Here is a 17,018-nt window from a genome sequence, read left to right as displayed (position 1 = left end):
TAACGCCCCAGACGACATTTCAATGCAGCAGCCCCTGCAGCAGGCACAGTAGGTGATTGAGGATGTGATGTTAATCTCCCCTTGCACTGTCTGAAAACAGCCCAGGTCTGGGGACATCTATATGCCCGTGACAGAAGCCCTTCACCAGCGCCGAGCCCCAACATACGCAAGGACGCGAGGGCCCGATCATCGCTGCTTGCAGCTTTAATTATTATTATCATTATTCCATACTTTTTTCACAAACTCCTTCATACTTTCAGCTATTTCAACCATTCAAATATCGCAATATTCAGCTCTTTAAATACTTTTATGCAGTTTTTTCACATCCTTTCACCTCTTTCATACTTTCAGCTATTTCAGCCATTCAAATATCACAATATTCAGCTCTTTAAGTACTTTTATGCAGCAATTTTTTGCGATTCATTTCAGCTGTCAGCATTCACACGCATTTTCCGCAGGAAATGCATTTTCTAGTTATTATTATTATTCTTTTTCCTCTTCTGTACGTTTTTCGCAACCTTTCAACTCCTCCATACTTTCAGCTATTTCAACCATTCAAATATCAAAATGTTCAGCTCTTTAAGGACATTTATGCTTGTATTCAGCTTTTTTGTATCTTTTATACTTTTTAAAATATTCAGCTTTTTCCAAAAAATTTCTGCCATTGAAATGAATGGACGGAATGTTCAAATCCTCTTCAACCCACCCCACTTTGACATTCAACTACTTTCACATACTTTCAGCTAGAGACTTCATTTCAGCTTTAAACGGGTCACAAGACTTTCAGCTATTAAACTTGTATTCAGCTTTTTGATATCTTTTACGGTTTTTACACAATCACAGTTGAAGTTTTATGAAATTTTCAGCCCTTCTCAGATGTTTACATTAGTGTGTATTGCACGGAATGTTCAAACTTAGAGTGCATGATGTCATGAGTGACAGTTCAGGCCTTCAAATTTTATCAAAATTTTTTAAAACATTATGATCTTACTTCCCCATCTTACACTCTACAAGCACAATTTATACAAAAAAATGTAGACAAACTTTGTTTTTTCTGTTATCGGTTAGCAAACTTTTGAAGGCGTGGCCTAATGCACTTAATGGACAATAACTCCTCAATAAAGAGTTGGATTGTGACCAAATTTGGGAATTTTGTACACAAGGTGAACTGTCAGAAGTGTGTAACATTTCATAAAATTTTGCCCAAAGGGGGCGCTAAAGTAATTTTTTAACATGCTATTTCTACAATTCTGTTGTCTTTAATGAAATGAAACTTGGTAGATAGGTTTTCCAAGAGAATCTGCACAAAATACTGAATTATGGCACCAATAGCCCCACGTTGTGGTCATAAATAAAACACCACCATACGACTTATTAACTGCCAAATCTGTTAAATGTAACATGCCATGGTAATCAAATTGTATTCGTACAGATGGGGATCCTGAATGAGTGTTTAGTATTAGTATTAGTATTTTCAACAGCGCTTTGCGATTTATTTCATTATTCAGCATTCACACACATTTTCCGCAGGAAATGCATTTCTAGTTATTATTATTCTTCCGTACGTTTTTTGAGAGTTTTCGACTCCTCCATACTTTGAGCGACAGAAACCATTCAAATATCAAAATGTTGAGCTCTTTAAGGACATTCAGGCTATTACTTTTCAGCTTTCTATCATATTCCAGTGATTTTATATATTTTTTTAAAATATTAAAATTTATAATGGAAAGTCTATGGGAGGAATGTTTGAAATCTAATATCTCAAAAACTAAAAATGGTAGAATGTTGATATTTGTGGTATACGTGTCCCATCAGTAAATGCTTACATTTTTCAAACATGGTACCAATAGCGCCACCATGTGGTCAGTTATTAAGTGTTTTGCGTTTTGGCCAATAACTCCTGAATAATAAGTCCTATCAAAAAAATTGGTGAGCATGTTCCTTGGATGATGCTGAGTAGACTGATATAGGCCACACCCATTTGCGCCTATAAAATTTTTCCGCCATTTCTTTTTTTTTTTTAATAAACATATGTTTTGCTTCTGTTGGCACATATTTCATCCAATCTTCACCAAACTTGGTACATACCATGTTTAGAGGACCCCGAACAAAACAATTTCATTTGTTTTCAGATATCACTTACAATTTGTCTGTTATTGGTTAGCAAACTTTTGAAGGCATGGCCTAACGCACTTAATGGTCAATAACTCCTCAATACTGAATCAGATTTCAACCAATTTTGGGAATGTTGTACACAAGGTGACCTTACAGGAGTGTGTAACATTTCATAAAATTCTGCGATGTCATGAGTGACATCACGCACTGACAGTTCAGGCCTTCAAATTTTATCAAAATTTTTTAAAACATTATGATCTTACTTCCCCATCTTACACTCTACAAGCACAATTTATACAAAAAAATGTAGACAAACTTTGTTTTTTCTGTTATCGGTTAGCGAACTTTTGAAGGCGTGGCCTAATGCACTTAATGGACAATAACTCCTCAATTAAGAGTCGGATTGTGACCAAATTTGGGAATTTTGTACACAAGGTGAACTGTCAGAAGTTTCATAAAATTTTGCCCAAAGGGGGCGCTAAAGTAACTTTTTAACATGATATTTCTGCAATTCTGTTGTCTTTAATGAAGTGAAGCTTGGTAGATAAGTTTTCCATGAGAATCTGCACAACATACTGAATTATGGCACCAATAGCCCCACGTTGTGGTCATAAATAAAACACCACTATACAACTTATTAACTGCCAAATCTGTTAAATGTAACATGCCATGGTAATCAACTTGTATTCGTACTGATGGGGATCCTGAACGAGTGTTTAGTATTTTCAGCAATGATTTGCGATTTATTTCAGTATTTAGCATTCACATGCATTTTCCGCAGGAAGCAATCACACATCGTGCTTCTCAGGCTTTATTCTTATTCCGTCATCCGTACGTTTTTTGTGGCATTTCAACTGCTGCATACTTTGTGCTATAAAAACCATTCAACTGTCAATCTGTGCAACTCATTCAGCAGATGTGTGCTTGTATTTTTCTGAAATGTAACATGTTTCAGCGATTTTATATAATTTTTTAAAACATTAAAATTTATAATGGCAGTCTATGAGATGAACCGTCCAACTGAGTTGGAACCTTGGTCACTTTGAGACTCAACTGCTCGGAAGTCCCTTATTGTACAAACGCCATTCAAACTGTAAAATGTTCACAAAACTTTGAACTTTCAAAGTTATCAGATTATTTAGTGATATCTGTTGTAGTTTTCCAGCAATTTAAGCCCAAAGTCAGGGGTTTGGCAGACTTTGTCAGGTCTCACCAGTGTGTCATGTGATCAGGCACAGTGGAGGGCACAGATATTTTTAGACCAGAAATGTTTTTCTAAACTGCTGTCACTCCCACAATTTTAACTCCTCAAGCACATATCTTGCCTCAGTACGTTGCCACAAGCCTCCTCTCTCTCAAAATGTAACTAGAAAATGCAATTTCTGTAGACATTGCGTGTGATTGCTGAAAGCAGATTCAGATTGCATAACTGGAAGCTGAACACTATTGAAAAATCTACCAAGATTAAAATTAGCAATGGGTAGAATTGAACCTACACCCTAAGGTTTATAAGACAGACATGCTATGCATTGAGCTAACATGTCTCACAGCAATGCTAGGCCAGATTTTGGTATTTAGTCTGCCAATTGCATGAAATTGACAAAAAAAGCAGTTCAGTTCAGCTCATTAAGCAGATTGACATCAGCTGTGCACTCCTGCATCCTTCAACTCTACTGAGTTCTGCCCTAAGTGGGACTTGAGCTACCAACCTTTGGATCTAAAAGGAGCTGAGAGGTGACATGAACTTAAACCACTGGACTACTCAGACAGGATCTGTAGAAGTGGAAAAGATGTATTTAACAAGAATAGCAATCCACACTTTAGGTGATAATGTTGAAGTAAGCTAGAGAGGAATTGACTTATGGTACATGATAGAGATGGAAAGCAACTTTGTACATGACAGCAATATCATGAGACACACACTGCAGTGAGCGGGTATCAAACACATAACCGTTTCATCTAAGTTGAAGCTCATCAGAGAACAGTGTTCTAAACCACTGAGCCAACAGAGATTCACAAAAATGTGAGGAAAAAATCTCCATTTTGATGAGGAAAATGTATTTGTCTCAAACCAGAGCCTGAAGCCTAGAGATTTGTACATCATTAGTGAAAGCAAGACTAGTTTAACATGAGAATGAATGATATGTGCAAAAAGTGTTTGAAAGAAGAGAGAATCTGTAAGTTTAAGAAACCGGAGTGAGAGGAGACACACATCCTGCAGACTGTATTGCAGTCAATGAGAACATGACAGGGACTCTCTATCAATTAAGGTTCAGATCTCAAAAACTATAAGTCCTATGTGAAATGTACTCACGTTTTGAGAGAGAGGAGGCTTGTGGTAACATACTGAGACAAGATATGTGCTTGAGGAGTTAAAATTGTGGGAGTGACAGCAGTTTAGAAAACATTTCTGGTCTAAAATTATCTGTGCTCTCCACTGTGCCTGATCACATGACACACTGGTGAGACCTGAAAAAGTCTGAAAACCCCCTGACTTTGGGCTTAAATTGCTGAAAAACTACAAAAGATATCACTAAACAAAAGTGGAAGTTTCGTGAACATTTTGAAGTTCAAATGGCGTCTGTAGGATAAGGGACATCCGAGCTGTTGAGTGTCAAAGTGACAAAGGCTCCAAATCAGTTGGACAATTCCTCCCATAGACTGCCATTATAAATTTTAATATTTAAAAATGTATATACAATCACTGTAAGACATTACAATAAAGTACAATACAAGCAAACATCTGCTGAGTGAGCTGCACACATTGACATTTGAATGGTTTTTATAGCACAACGTATGCAGCAGCTCTCACAAAATAATAATAAAGAGCAAAGATAGCTCTCACACTGTTATCATTTTAACTAGGCCTAAAACCGTCTACATACCCATAATAAAACCCTTCGACTGCAGCATACCCGAACATGCCCTGCTTGCAGCTCTAATTATTATATTCTAGTACGCCATTGCATTTTTGGGGAGCTTGGGAAGCTCAAAAACTGAAAATTGGGACAGAGCTGGCAAAAATTGCAAATTTCTGCAATGATTGAGCTCGGGCGTGGCCAGAGTGCTCCACAGTGCCCCCAAATGCAGAGCCATTTTGGAACAAAGTTTCTTTGATGTTCATGAAATTTGGTGGGATCACTGCTCTCATTTCCCACCCAACATAAAGTCAGCCATTTTGGATTTTGTGTGTCAATTTTCATCTAATGAACACGTTCGAGGCCTTTAGGATGTGCGAAAACTCACAAAACTTTGCACTTATGTTGAAAATAGTAAATATTTAAATTAATACTCATTATAACAACCTCAGTCCAGCTGAGAGTGAGCTGCACTCGGGCTCCATTGTAAATGCCCCCTGAAGATGTAATGTAAAATTTGAGCCAATTCATTTTGAAAGAGCAACGGCCAATGGGGAAACTCCATCACTGGGCTGGCTTACCAATGGTGTTATTTCATCACTCGGTGAGTCGGTTAAACATTTGGGGTTATAGGGCTGAGGCCTGTACTACGAAGTAAGTTCAACATACCCAGGATATCTTTTCGTTATCTGGCTTCACTGAACTTGAGTATAGAGAGAGTATTTTTGCTATTTAATTGGATGATATAGAAATCATTCTGAATATGTCACATAAAAAAGAAACTTTAAAGTAATGCCAAACTGTTTCTGCTACTGAAGCAAAGAGTGGAAAAGTAGTTAATGGCCGATGAGGTCTATCTGACCCAAATGTTGCATTTATAATCATGGGAGCCGATTAACAGTGTGGGCTATTTTTCTGATAAAAGACAATATTTTGTTTTCATTTCGTTATCATCACATAGTTGTATGATGTTATTCTGAGCTGTAGTGATGGAAAAAATCATTCACACTGTCAGCTGTCACTCCAGGGATAAAACAAATATTTATACTATTAAAAGGCAGCTAAAATAATCATTATGTGTTTAGTGTTGTAAACTATCTCTCCATTTGTTAGAGGCTCTGTTTTAAAACCAAAGCGGAAGTCTGGAACAATAAAATGTTTCCACTGACCTATAAAAATATATATTGCTCTTTTTTACTTGTCACTTTATTGTCCATGTCGGGATCTTGTGGGAATGATGACTCATTTGTTTTTCCAGTGATCTGATTGGTCAGTGGTCGCAGTGTTGACAGGTTGTGACCCGATCCTCTGAAGTTAACCTGCTCCGGAGCAGGTTAGCTGTTCAGCATAAGTTACCATAGTGATGAACCCCGGTAAAAAGTGAATCACCATCGTAGGACTGAAAACCCAGAGTTAAACCTAAAGTTACCTCACTAACCCCTAATCCTGCTTCGAAGTACAGGCATCTGGTCTGTTGCCTGTCCAGCCAAAAAAGATTGCTTGAGGTCTTTTTTTTTTTTTTTAAACAATATTCATCGAGTGGGCTGGAATTTTTGGAATCATAAGTGTGTAAAGTGTTCATTTCGTTGCTGTAATCAGAGAAACACATGGAGGACATAATACTGTATACAAGATAATAATGTAAGGCAGTCACTCAATATATTATTGATAATACTTTATTATATGCTGTGTATGTAAAATTAACAAAATGCAATCATGTATTGTTAATAATTTCAATTTTATTTCAGCACAATGATAATTGATCTTTAATCTGATCTTTTCTTTATGTGATTTACAAGTGGGTTTACACACAGATTCAAAAAGGGAGAGAAACTGATCAATACTGCCTCCAACAAATCAACGATGAGAGCTAAGAAAGAGAGATAAGCAGACACTGTCACATGGTGCAGCAAGTAATTCCAAAATCTTACACGCAAATGTGTACATCATTACGTGATCAGTATGGCAACTTGTCAACTAGCATACAATTCTGAGAATCACTGCAACCCCCCAACAACATGACTTGTCACCAAACAGTGGATTACTGCTTGGTGACAAAGTCACACATTGTAGTTGGTGGGATCTATAGAATAAACTGAAAACCAGGCCTTATTGTACAAGCATGCTAAAGCACACAAACACATGCTGCAGCTTTTCTGAACATGTCCATCCACTGACAGGTCCAGAAATAAACTGATTAATGAAACAGAGTCCATAGAGAGACACATCTGATGTTATTAATGAAAAGCACTGCCTAAGTATGAGATCATATGATCTTTTTTGACAAATATGTCAATCCTCCGACATACAATTTACTAAATTTTACTGCCATTTGCCATTTCTTTGCTGCCCAGCTGGGATGGTAAATGAATTCAGGGTCATGCAAAACGCTGCACAATTATTAACTGAACTGCAGCTGCCACAAACAAAGAATGACTAGATGAAAAGATGCTTTGCTTTAATGGGAACAACACTGTTTGTCCCTGTGGGGCCAAACCTAGCACGTGCTTCCATTTGTCCAGTCTTCAGTTTGGTTTAAAAGAACCTGTTTAAAACTGTCCACAAAGCCATCCTAAAGAACATCAGTTATTGATTATTCAAGGGTGGGGACTAGCTCATAAGCAACACCACTACCAGATTCTGTAGCCTTTATGCACACTCAGCTAATACATTCATCTCTCAATATGCCAAGATGCGGGGTTGATGACTCAGTGGATACACCTATCACAGCTAGCAATTCTACTATCAACAGTAAAATGATACAGGTTAAAGACAAACTGGTCAAGTAGGAATTCACAAAGGAATGGTGAAGACTTGCCACAAGTGCACATTGAAGGTAAGTGCAGTGTTGCTGACACATGCTTCTTATAATATAACATCTTCAACCTGTTGCAGAAAAAGGTTCTGCTAATGAGGGACAGTGGGGAGGAAATAATGCAGAAACATGAATAATAATAAAAATAAAAAGGAGTTATTTTAGCTCTTGGGAAAATAATGACATTTATTTTTATCCCTGATGTACAGGATGGGATTTTGTGTGTAGTTGTATATTCATTTTATAGTGAAATATCTATGGATGAGGATGGATGAGGACCTCACATCCTTCCAACCTGCAATAGTTTTAAAGGACCAGGCCCTCATAGACGGGGCCCTCAGACTCAGGGGATTCTCTCTGCAGGCGAAGATGCTCCAGTGTGTTGTGGAAGTGTTTGTTGATCTGCTCTGTTTCCTCACTTGCCTCCAGGTTGGGAAGATCCTCCCTGATCTTTTGAATCAGCTGGTTTAATACCTGGACAGTCACCTAGATGGGTGGAGGATCAGAGACAGTGAATAAAAGTGTTCCTGTTTATAGTGTGATATTTACAAAACTTTTAAGGACTACATTCAAAATCATATGGAAGCAATTATCTCAGTTCATACTCGTGCCTGTACTCATTTGAAGCCATAAAAATGACTTTTACCATAGGTGAACTCTTAGCTGTAGAAATTTACATACAGTATATAACAAAACTGAGTACACCACTGTGCAATATCACTAAAATGTTAAAAGATTCAAAATTATATCATCTTACAATAATTGTAGTATTTTTTGGGTGAAGTGTGGGGTATTTGCTCTTATTTGTAATTAAAAACAAACAGGTTAGACTAAATGACAGTACAGACAATTTGCTATCTACACAATCTTGCATTGAAAAACACACGGGCAAGCGCTTCTCACTTGGCACAAGGATTATCTGTGGAAATTGGTGCTTCAGTGACTGCAGTGACTGTGCAAAGGACATTGCATGAAGTCAACCTCAAACTTTGCAAAAAAACATGAAAAGAAGCCTGATGAATACTGGCAGCATATTCTTTGGTTGGATGAAACCAAAATGAATAAGTTTGGATCAGATGGGGTCCAGCATATTTGGTGTGGACCTGGCCCGGACTACCACAGTGACTGCATAGTGCTGACCATGAAACATGGAGGTGGGAGTGCGCTGATATGGGGCTGCATGAGTGCAAAAGGTGTAGGGGAGATAACATTTATAGATGGCACTATGAATGCAAGTTTGTATACCCAAATACTGAATGAAAAGATGACACCCAGTCTCAATAAGGTTGGCAGGAAAGGAATTTTCATACAATGAATGATCCCAAACACACTGTAAAAATCACACAAGATTTTTTAAAGAAGAAAAAAGTGAAAACAATGTGATGGCTAAGTATGTCCCATGACCTGAATCCAATAGATCACCTTTCTTAGTATTTTAAAGAGTAACAGAACCCCTCCAGCAAAGAGCAGCTGAAAAGAATAATTTGTGAAGGACAACAGAACATCTCTCCACAGATTTGTGCAAGACTGGTATCACCCATGCCCAGGGTGTCATCAAAAATAAAGACGGGCATACAAAATAAAAAATAAAATGGAGTCTCACTAAAGAAGGGTGTGCTGACTTTTGTTGCAGCTCATTCTTAAATATGAACCTTTCATTATAGTTTAATTAGTTATTAACATTCAGTGTTTCAAATGAATTGACTTAAGAAAGAAAGTAAGAAAACCTAGATAACATGGAAGTTAAATACAGCACAATTTAAAATATTGCATGTGTGTTGGACCTCAAGAATACACACAATATGTTTTGGTGAGTAACATCTAAACATAGCTTTGTTTACAAGAAGGCTCCACAGGGTATTTTTAATACCAGTTTCAGTTTTATTCTAACCTTGAAATAAAAAGACTTCTCTCTAAATGTAACGGTCATAGCTATACACATAATATTGATTACCTACTTTTGTGTCATCAATTTTATCAGTAACCTGCTTACTAAAGAGCAAGTGGCGCAGCTGGGAATAGGTGTCTTAACCATGTAGAAATTTAACATTTGTGGTGTCATACCGCATCGTTTTCCCTCTCATAGAAGCAGACGTATCTGTTGAGGATTTCAATGAAGAGCTGAACTTGCAGTGATGGGTCCATGCACTGGTTGGCAATCTTCAGGGCTTTCTTTAAACACTCCATCACCCGTTTACCATCACGGATCTAAAGATGCAACATCAGTAGTTAGAAATGACAGATGTGGAAACAGGAGTAAGTGCACCACATGTGTCAGTACAATGAACTAGCAACTTCACTGGGCAAATATATGTTATTGAAAGATAACTGTTGAAAAATACAAAAACCGTTTCCTACTGTATCAATTATTGCCATCTTTTTGGGGGTCAATTTCTGAGACATCATGAGTCTAGGAATTTAAAATGGATCAAGCCCACCTATGTGTCGTGACATCCAGCAGTCGGTTCTGGAGTCTGGCACAGGAAATTGCAAATATACCTGTATCTGCATATATGTTGGCACATGTACAAAAACACTCCTCAAACTCCAACACACCTCTTCACCATTTTTGTCGGTGCTGCGACCTGACCAGAAAAGGTGGGCACAGATACTGACGGCTCGGCACTGGTCAGGCTTCTTCAGCAGCTTGGAGGCAGCCAGTGCACACTGAGTCCTCAGCGGCTCATGGTTTTCCTCACTGAAACATCGCATTCGCTCAAAGGTACCAATGATCAGTGTGATGGCTGCCAACTGGGCTTTGGAGTCGCTGATCTCATCCTCATATAGAGAGAAGGCCTGGTGAGGGGTATGTATTGATGAGCAACAGAAGAAATGGTAAAAGTGGGTTGGTGTGCAAGGAGGGAGAGAGGAATATGAATGGTAGAGGATGTCAAAAGGAGAGAGCTAGAAGTTTGGGTGTTCACAATATTTGACAATCAGGAAAAAAAAAACAAATCACCATGGTTACCTCTGGATTTTCCTGTCTTTCTTAGTTGCTCAATTTTAAGTTTTACTGCACTCAGATTGTTCAGTGCTACTTTTCTATGAACTAGCTGCACAAATTCAATTGCTGAGGAGTCTAAAGCTAACACTTTTGTACCTCATCACATTTTCAGGATTTCCACTCATCATGTCATGTAACTGAAGCTCAAATGACTGTGCTGCCAATCTTTCTCAAATTTCTCTTTCTCCCCCATACATTTTCTGCTAGCTAGTCTGTCTGTTATGTCCCAATTTTTTAAATTTGTGCAATTATTTCTAAAAAACAACATGCAGAACTTTTTTTGTTGCCATTTTCTTTATCATTACCTGTATGTCATGATAAACACTTCTGAGGATATTCTATAGTAACAGTATCTGTAGCTTTTCCCCAATCCATAAACATTTAACTCTTAACATGTACATTAACTATTGGGACCAGCAGGAAAAAAATGTATTATTATAGACACAAAAATAACATTCACATGGGCAGGAAACCAGAGGGTTTATTATCGTAACCTGGGTTGCTTTCACACTTGTATTTGGGTTAATTTGGTCAGGACCAAAGATGGACTGCTTTCACTATGTAGCTTTTATAAGAGGTATAAGCAGCCAACACGTGCTCTAGAGTCTTTTTTAAAACCATTTACCTGTGACATGAACTCATAAGCTACAGTCTCGTGGTTCTCAAAGCCAATGTCACCTGCAGCCAGTGCCCCCTGCAGGAAAAGTCGGAGAGGCAGCTCAGCAAGCTCAGCCTTGATTAGAGCACTGATGGTCTGGTGGGCGAAAGAAAAGATCTTTTGACATTTCTTCTCCCACTTGTCGTCCTAATAAAAGAAAAAAAAAATGGTGTGATTTAATAGTTGTATAGACAAAACTACAAATACAGCATATGTGAGTGGAAAAAAAGGATGTCGGCAAACCAATGAGGAGTTTTCTTTGTATCTGAAGGCCAGCTGGTAGGCAGCGAACACCAGAGGAGGGAGAGTGTAGCGAATCCTTTGATTTCCACCCGCACCAAAGTGTTTGCGGGCTGTGTTCAGAATCTGATCACAAATCAGAATGTTCAATGACCAACAGTAACAACAGCAAAGACATTGTGGTGATGATTTAGTTATAGTTTGGGATAAAGAAGTTATACAAGCATGAAAAAGGTGACTGTTTTAAATCTCTTAACATTTCCTAAAGCATGCTGTTGAGTTTCAGATTTTTTTAATCCATTAGTTTCAAGGCAGCCACTGGTTTTTATTCATTTCCATACAGTATATAAATCAATCAACTGTCTATAATCCATCACAGTACACTTCAAATCTGATTTGGCCAAGGTGGGAAAAATCATTTAAAGAGGAAACACTACAACATGATTTTCAAAATAGTCAGCATTATTACAACAGCAGTAATAATAGTAACAATAGTATAGCAGTAGCAGTTTAGTATGTAGTATGTCTAGTACATAATCATTGGCATGCTCCTTTTAATGTTGAGGAAAGGACCCACAAGGTACTGCTGGTCAGGATCTTCAGAGTGGAGCAGGTGAATGAAACGACCCACAAGGCTCTGCTCCTCAGCAAAGTCCTCAGGGTCGGGATCATCAGCTGGTTGGTCTGGTTGGTCCTGTATCAGTGTGGATACCAAGTTCAAGATGGCATCCACCTAGAGAAACCAGGGAGGGGGAGGAGAAGGAGAAGAGAGAAGAGTGTTAAATTTGACAAACTTTTCTACAAATATTTTTTCTACTTTTGACTGAGGCGGGTAAGTCTTCTTAAGTCTACTAAGTGGAGCTTTACACATTACGTTATTAAAATGGGATATTACATGGGAACCGCAGAACTGTGATTGGTCAGTTTGTGTTTTCTTCTGCAAGTTTTTAATGCCACTTTTTGATTGTTCATAGTGAAGAGAAGCTTAAGGCAGCTGAAAAAAGACTCAACAGTTTTCTCATAACATATAGTACACAGTAACATACAATATATCTAATAAAGCCATCTCTAAAGCAAACCTTCAGCTTACAGCCATTGCTATTCTCTACCACAGTGAATGAAACAATGTAAACACGCTATAGGATCAAATTCAGTAATGAGGCGAGGAGAAATTAAAGTTACCTGGGTGTAACTCGTTGTAATTGTGTGTGTAACCCACTGTCGCTCTATTGAACTTATGTGTTTCAGCAACTAGAAAGAACTAAACTTTTTTTGTGGAAAAAACCTGACACACAAATTATTCAAAGCAGTATTTTTACATGTCTTAAACCATGTCTTTCTACAGCACAGTGCTGTAGATTTATTTCTACAGCACAGATGCTGTAGAAATAAATCATTTAAAATGTTAGCAAAGAGTGTAATCAGGGTTTTGTGGAATCAGTCAATATCAACATTCTGTCTGGTGATAGAGTTGGTACTATATTTACTGTTATTCTCATTAACAGGTCAACATGTAAATGTTGACATCTTTGTGCTTAAGTTGTAGCTATGAATCAGACCTGTTCCTGTGCCACAATGGTGGTGTTGTAGTCAAGCGTGTTGCTCAGCACATAGCAGCTCATGCTCTTGCGCGACTCGTAGTCAAAGTACTCGAAGAGTGGTGGGAAGTGTTTGAGCTGCAGCACTGTTAGAATGTTGTTGTAGGTATCCACTGGGATCTTCAACAGTCTGGTAAGTTCCTTTGACACTGCGCTGCTGGTTGCTATGCTATACGAGGGAAGAGAATGGAAAGGGTCAAAGTGTGTGTGAAAACAGGTAAGGCAAAGACTATATTTAAATGTCAGCTACTATCCCTGTTCTATCCTGTCTATTATCCTATTTGTGATAAAAAGGTCTACATAGAGTAACAATGATATCCAGGTTTCTGATCACTCTGCTATCTCTACTTCAAACAACAGCTTCCACTCTCCCTCCTCTCTTTTAACCACTCTCCCCATGTTTTCAGGTAATCTCCACTGTGAATATGATACTTTTTTTGTCTTGGTTTCACCCTCTTTTACCAAGACTTTTATTTTTCACTGAACAAAAACTGACTTTTGCTGTATTATGTTACCTTTCAAGTGTTGTCACAGCAGAGACAGTTAAAAAATTGAGGGTCAGTTTTTTATGTTTTAAAATAACTTCTATCTTATTAACTGCAACCCTGCTTGCTGTCTGACATCTCTTAAGCCAGAAATTCTGGAAAGCATTACTGTAAAATGTCAAATAATGGCCATATCATCATTCTGGAATGAGAGACAGTGGCTGCACCAGAGATGGGCTCTTGAATACATCTCAAACTTGGACCTAAAAAGTGGGACTTTTTGCAAAATAACCTTCAAATAATCTTCAGAAAAGACTCTAAAGAAGAGGTAACAGCATTAATCAACAAAATTAAGGATTCCTCAGAAGGGGATATATCATCTTTGGATACATTTTTTAAATCAAAACAAGTTATTTTATAAAGACAAGAAGAGAAATTTAGGGGTCCTTGTTGGTGGTATTCTCCCTCTCTCTCCATGTACTGGTGTGATGGCGGCACGACCAACGTTTGCGGCAGCTTCTCCTAGTTCTAACCATGCAGTGTTTTTGTCCATGTCTACGTCTACATCATTGTGTGGAGTGCAAGGGAAATATGTCTATGATCGTCAGTTTCTTTTGGACATTCATAACAAAGACTTTTGCTATGGGAAATACTGATTGAGAGAGCTTAATCAGCTGAGTGCGCTTGGTGTGCTACACCCAGTGGGCCCAAAGGAGACCACAGCCTTGCCTGGAGCTGCGCCGGGGAGGAAACTTTGGAAGCGGTGCAACAGGAAATGGAAGCGCGGCAAGCGCAGAGGAGTGCGAGCTAGGCTAGCTGTTAACCCATACAAACAGGCAGTTCCAACAATCATGTTGCCTAATGTTCTCTGGACAGCAAAATGGATTATATAACTCCCCCATAAGTGCTGGTCACTCGTTGACATGCAAGAGCTGTCTACATGGAACTGAGACATGTACTTTTCTCTCTAAATGCACTTTAATGCACTGTGGTGCTAACTGCTTGTTCTTTTTTGTTTTGTTTTGGTTTTTTCCTCTTGGGATTTATATGTTTTTTATCATTTTTAAAGGGAATTTTTAGATAGACAGTATATCTTTTTTCCTTTCTGTTGTTGTTTCACTCCTGTTGGCTGGGAGGAACAGCATTTCGCTTTTTTGTGTGTGCAAATACACAAGAAAATGACAAACTAAATCCTGAAATCTTGAATCTTGAATCTCTCTTTGCTGGATTGCTAGACACAGACAAAACTAAGATTTCTTTATACTGCATGCATCCCATGACCATTCAGCAGAGACACAGACACACAAATACACTGTATTCCTTCAACCTCAATGTGTCAGGACTTTGGGGGCTTACTGTTCCAAGTTGAGCTTGTTGAATATCTCCACAGTGCTCTCCAGGACCTTATCTACATAGTCAACACGATCAGGGTAGCATTTCATGGCCAGATTGATGAGAGAAACCTGAAGAGAGACCACGTCCTCTGATGGCATGTCCTGGCGAGACTGATGAGGGGGAATCATAGAGTGAAAACATCACCATATTCAGTACAGAGTACAATGTTTGTTTAAACTTTAACTTGAACTCAGAATATATGGACAGTGATGACGAGTTGATCACAGAGTCTTTTTTTCTCCTTTGACTTGCACAACACAACTTTTTTCTTTCTTTTTTTTTTAATCTGACCTGAGAGCTCATGACAACCTCTCTATGCTTAAATAATTATCTCACTATTAACAATTACAATGACTGATCAGCTTGGTCTTATAGACCACATAAACCTAATGTTACCTACCTGAATGACAGTGGCCACCTGCTGAGAGAAGATATCAAACAGTTTGATCTCAGTTGGAATACCGGGGCCATCTTCTCGATGAGCAAACAGGGCAAGTCTGAAAAGCAAAACAGAGAAAATCTAGTGCATTCTTATTGTTAAGTTTATAAACAGGGATCGCAATGGTAGTCGTCTTCTTCTTTAAATGCTGAAGACTTCTGAACAAGGGCTGTCTGCCAAGGAATGTGAATGGGTGCGGACAAAATTTTAACATCTTTAACGTAATGCAGAGACACCACTATCACAAACTACTGTCTCAAATATCATCAAGTGTACACAAATTTTTCATCTAATGGGTAAATTAAAAGGGCTCCAACAATTTGCAACACTTAACTGCTCTTTGTTATGATCATTGTAATGTGATCAAGAATATGGATTAATCAAAGGTTGTATATGCAAATGTCAAAACAAAGAAGTATTTACATGTGATTGAGTTTCTATTAGCTTTGTTTGTTTACAATGAATTAAATTGTACCTGTCAATGAGGGCTATAATGATGTTCTTGACATTGACATGTTGATGGAGCTCAGCACAGGAACGCAGGAAAGGGTTCAGGGTCTGAAGGTGGAATTCATCTGGGAAAACCTTACAAGATAAGACCATTTTAGTTCAGGAGTGCAGCTTTTACTTGTATGATCTATCTATGAAACTAATATGAAGGTTCATGTTAACTTCATTACACTAGATTTCAAGGGCTGGCTGGAATATCATTTTACAGGCATTGAGAATTTTAATTTAAATTAATTGTTAAATATGAGCACTGCTGAAATTAAAATAGGGCTTCCATGACCTTAAAATACAAAGCATACAAAGTTTCCCTTTGTTCAAAATATCCATAATCAATAATCCACATACATTTAAAAATGTAAACATTCTTTACACTAATGTAACAAATTAAACTAAAACGTGACATGCTGCTCAAATGTCCAGGCTACATGGAAACAGTAAACCTTGTTTATATTAACTGACACCATATTGTAATTGTGTGTTACTGTATTTGACTGTCTGTACTGATAGCTACTGTGCTGTTGCATTTCTCAGATTGGTGCGTTGTTGCTCCAGACTGATTAACTGCTTAGTTCAGCACTCAGGGCTGAACTAAGCAGACTACAGCATCTCACTCACCGCCGTGGTAGCGACTTGTCAATCACAAGGTAGCCACACCCTAAAATCATCTATTTTACTCTAAATGGGGCCATAAAAGTGCACATCATGCTGTATTGAAGAAGACTTGAAACGAGCAGTTGAGACCATAAACCCATTAGGAAAGTGTTCACTGAGGTAATAGGCTAGATCAAGTGAGAAGTATGGTCATTTTCCATAGACTTCTATACAAACAGACTTCTTTTTGGAGCCAGTGGAGTCACCCCCTGCTGGCCATTAGAGAGGTCTGCATTGGCTTCAATTTTCA

At 38.1% G+C, this 17,018-nt stretch overlaps 1 protein-coding gene across 2 annotated transcripts in view; it reads right to left on the bottom strand.

Moving 5' to 3' along the window:
* Nucleotides 1-6,692: 6,692 nt before the first annotated feature.
* Nucleotides 6,693-17,018, bottom strand: part of vps35 (VPS35 retromer complex component) — a 55,297-nt gene continuing 44,971 nt past the window's right edge. For both annotated transcript variants that reach the window (XM_044351965.1, XM_044351165.1), the window contains exons 8-17: nt 16,083-16,192; nt 15,569-15,665; nt 15,130-15,278; nt 13,250-13,457; nt 12,268-12,423; nt 11,694-11,816; nt 11,418-11,597; nt 10,345-10,584; nt 9,853-9,996; nt 6,693-8,274 (exon numbers count right to left, since the gene is read on the bottom strand). In XM_044351965.1, coding sequence (XP_044207900.1) covers nt 8,095-8,274; nt 9,853-9,996; nt 10,345-10,584; nt 11,418-11,597; nt 11,694-11,816; nt 12,268-12,423; nt 13,250-13,457; nt 15,130-15,278; nt 15,569-15,665; nt 16,083-16,192 — 1,587 coding nt within the window. In that variant the 3' untranslated portion in view covers nt 6,693-8,094. The remainder of the gene's footprint in view (nt 8,275-9,852; nt 9,997-10,344; nt 10,585-11,417; nt 11,598-11,693; nt 11,817-12,267; nt 12,424-13,249; nt 13,458-15,129; nt 15,279-15,568; nt 15,666-16,082; nt 16,193-17,018) is intronic.

The sequence above is a fragment of the Thunnus albacares genome, chromosome 1, assembly GCF_914725855.1.
Source record: "Thunnus albacares chromosome 1, fThuAlb1.1, whole genome shotgun sequence".
Taxonomy (NCBI): Eukaryota; Metazoa; Chordata; class Actinopteri; order Scombriformes; family Scombridae; genus Thunnus; species Thunnus albacares.
This window is presented reverse-complemented; position numbering and strand designations above follow the sequence as displayed.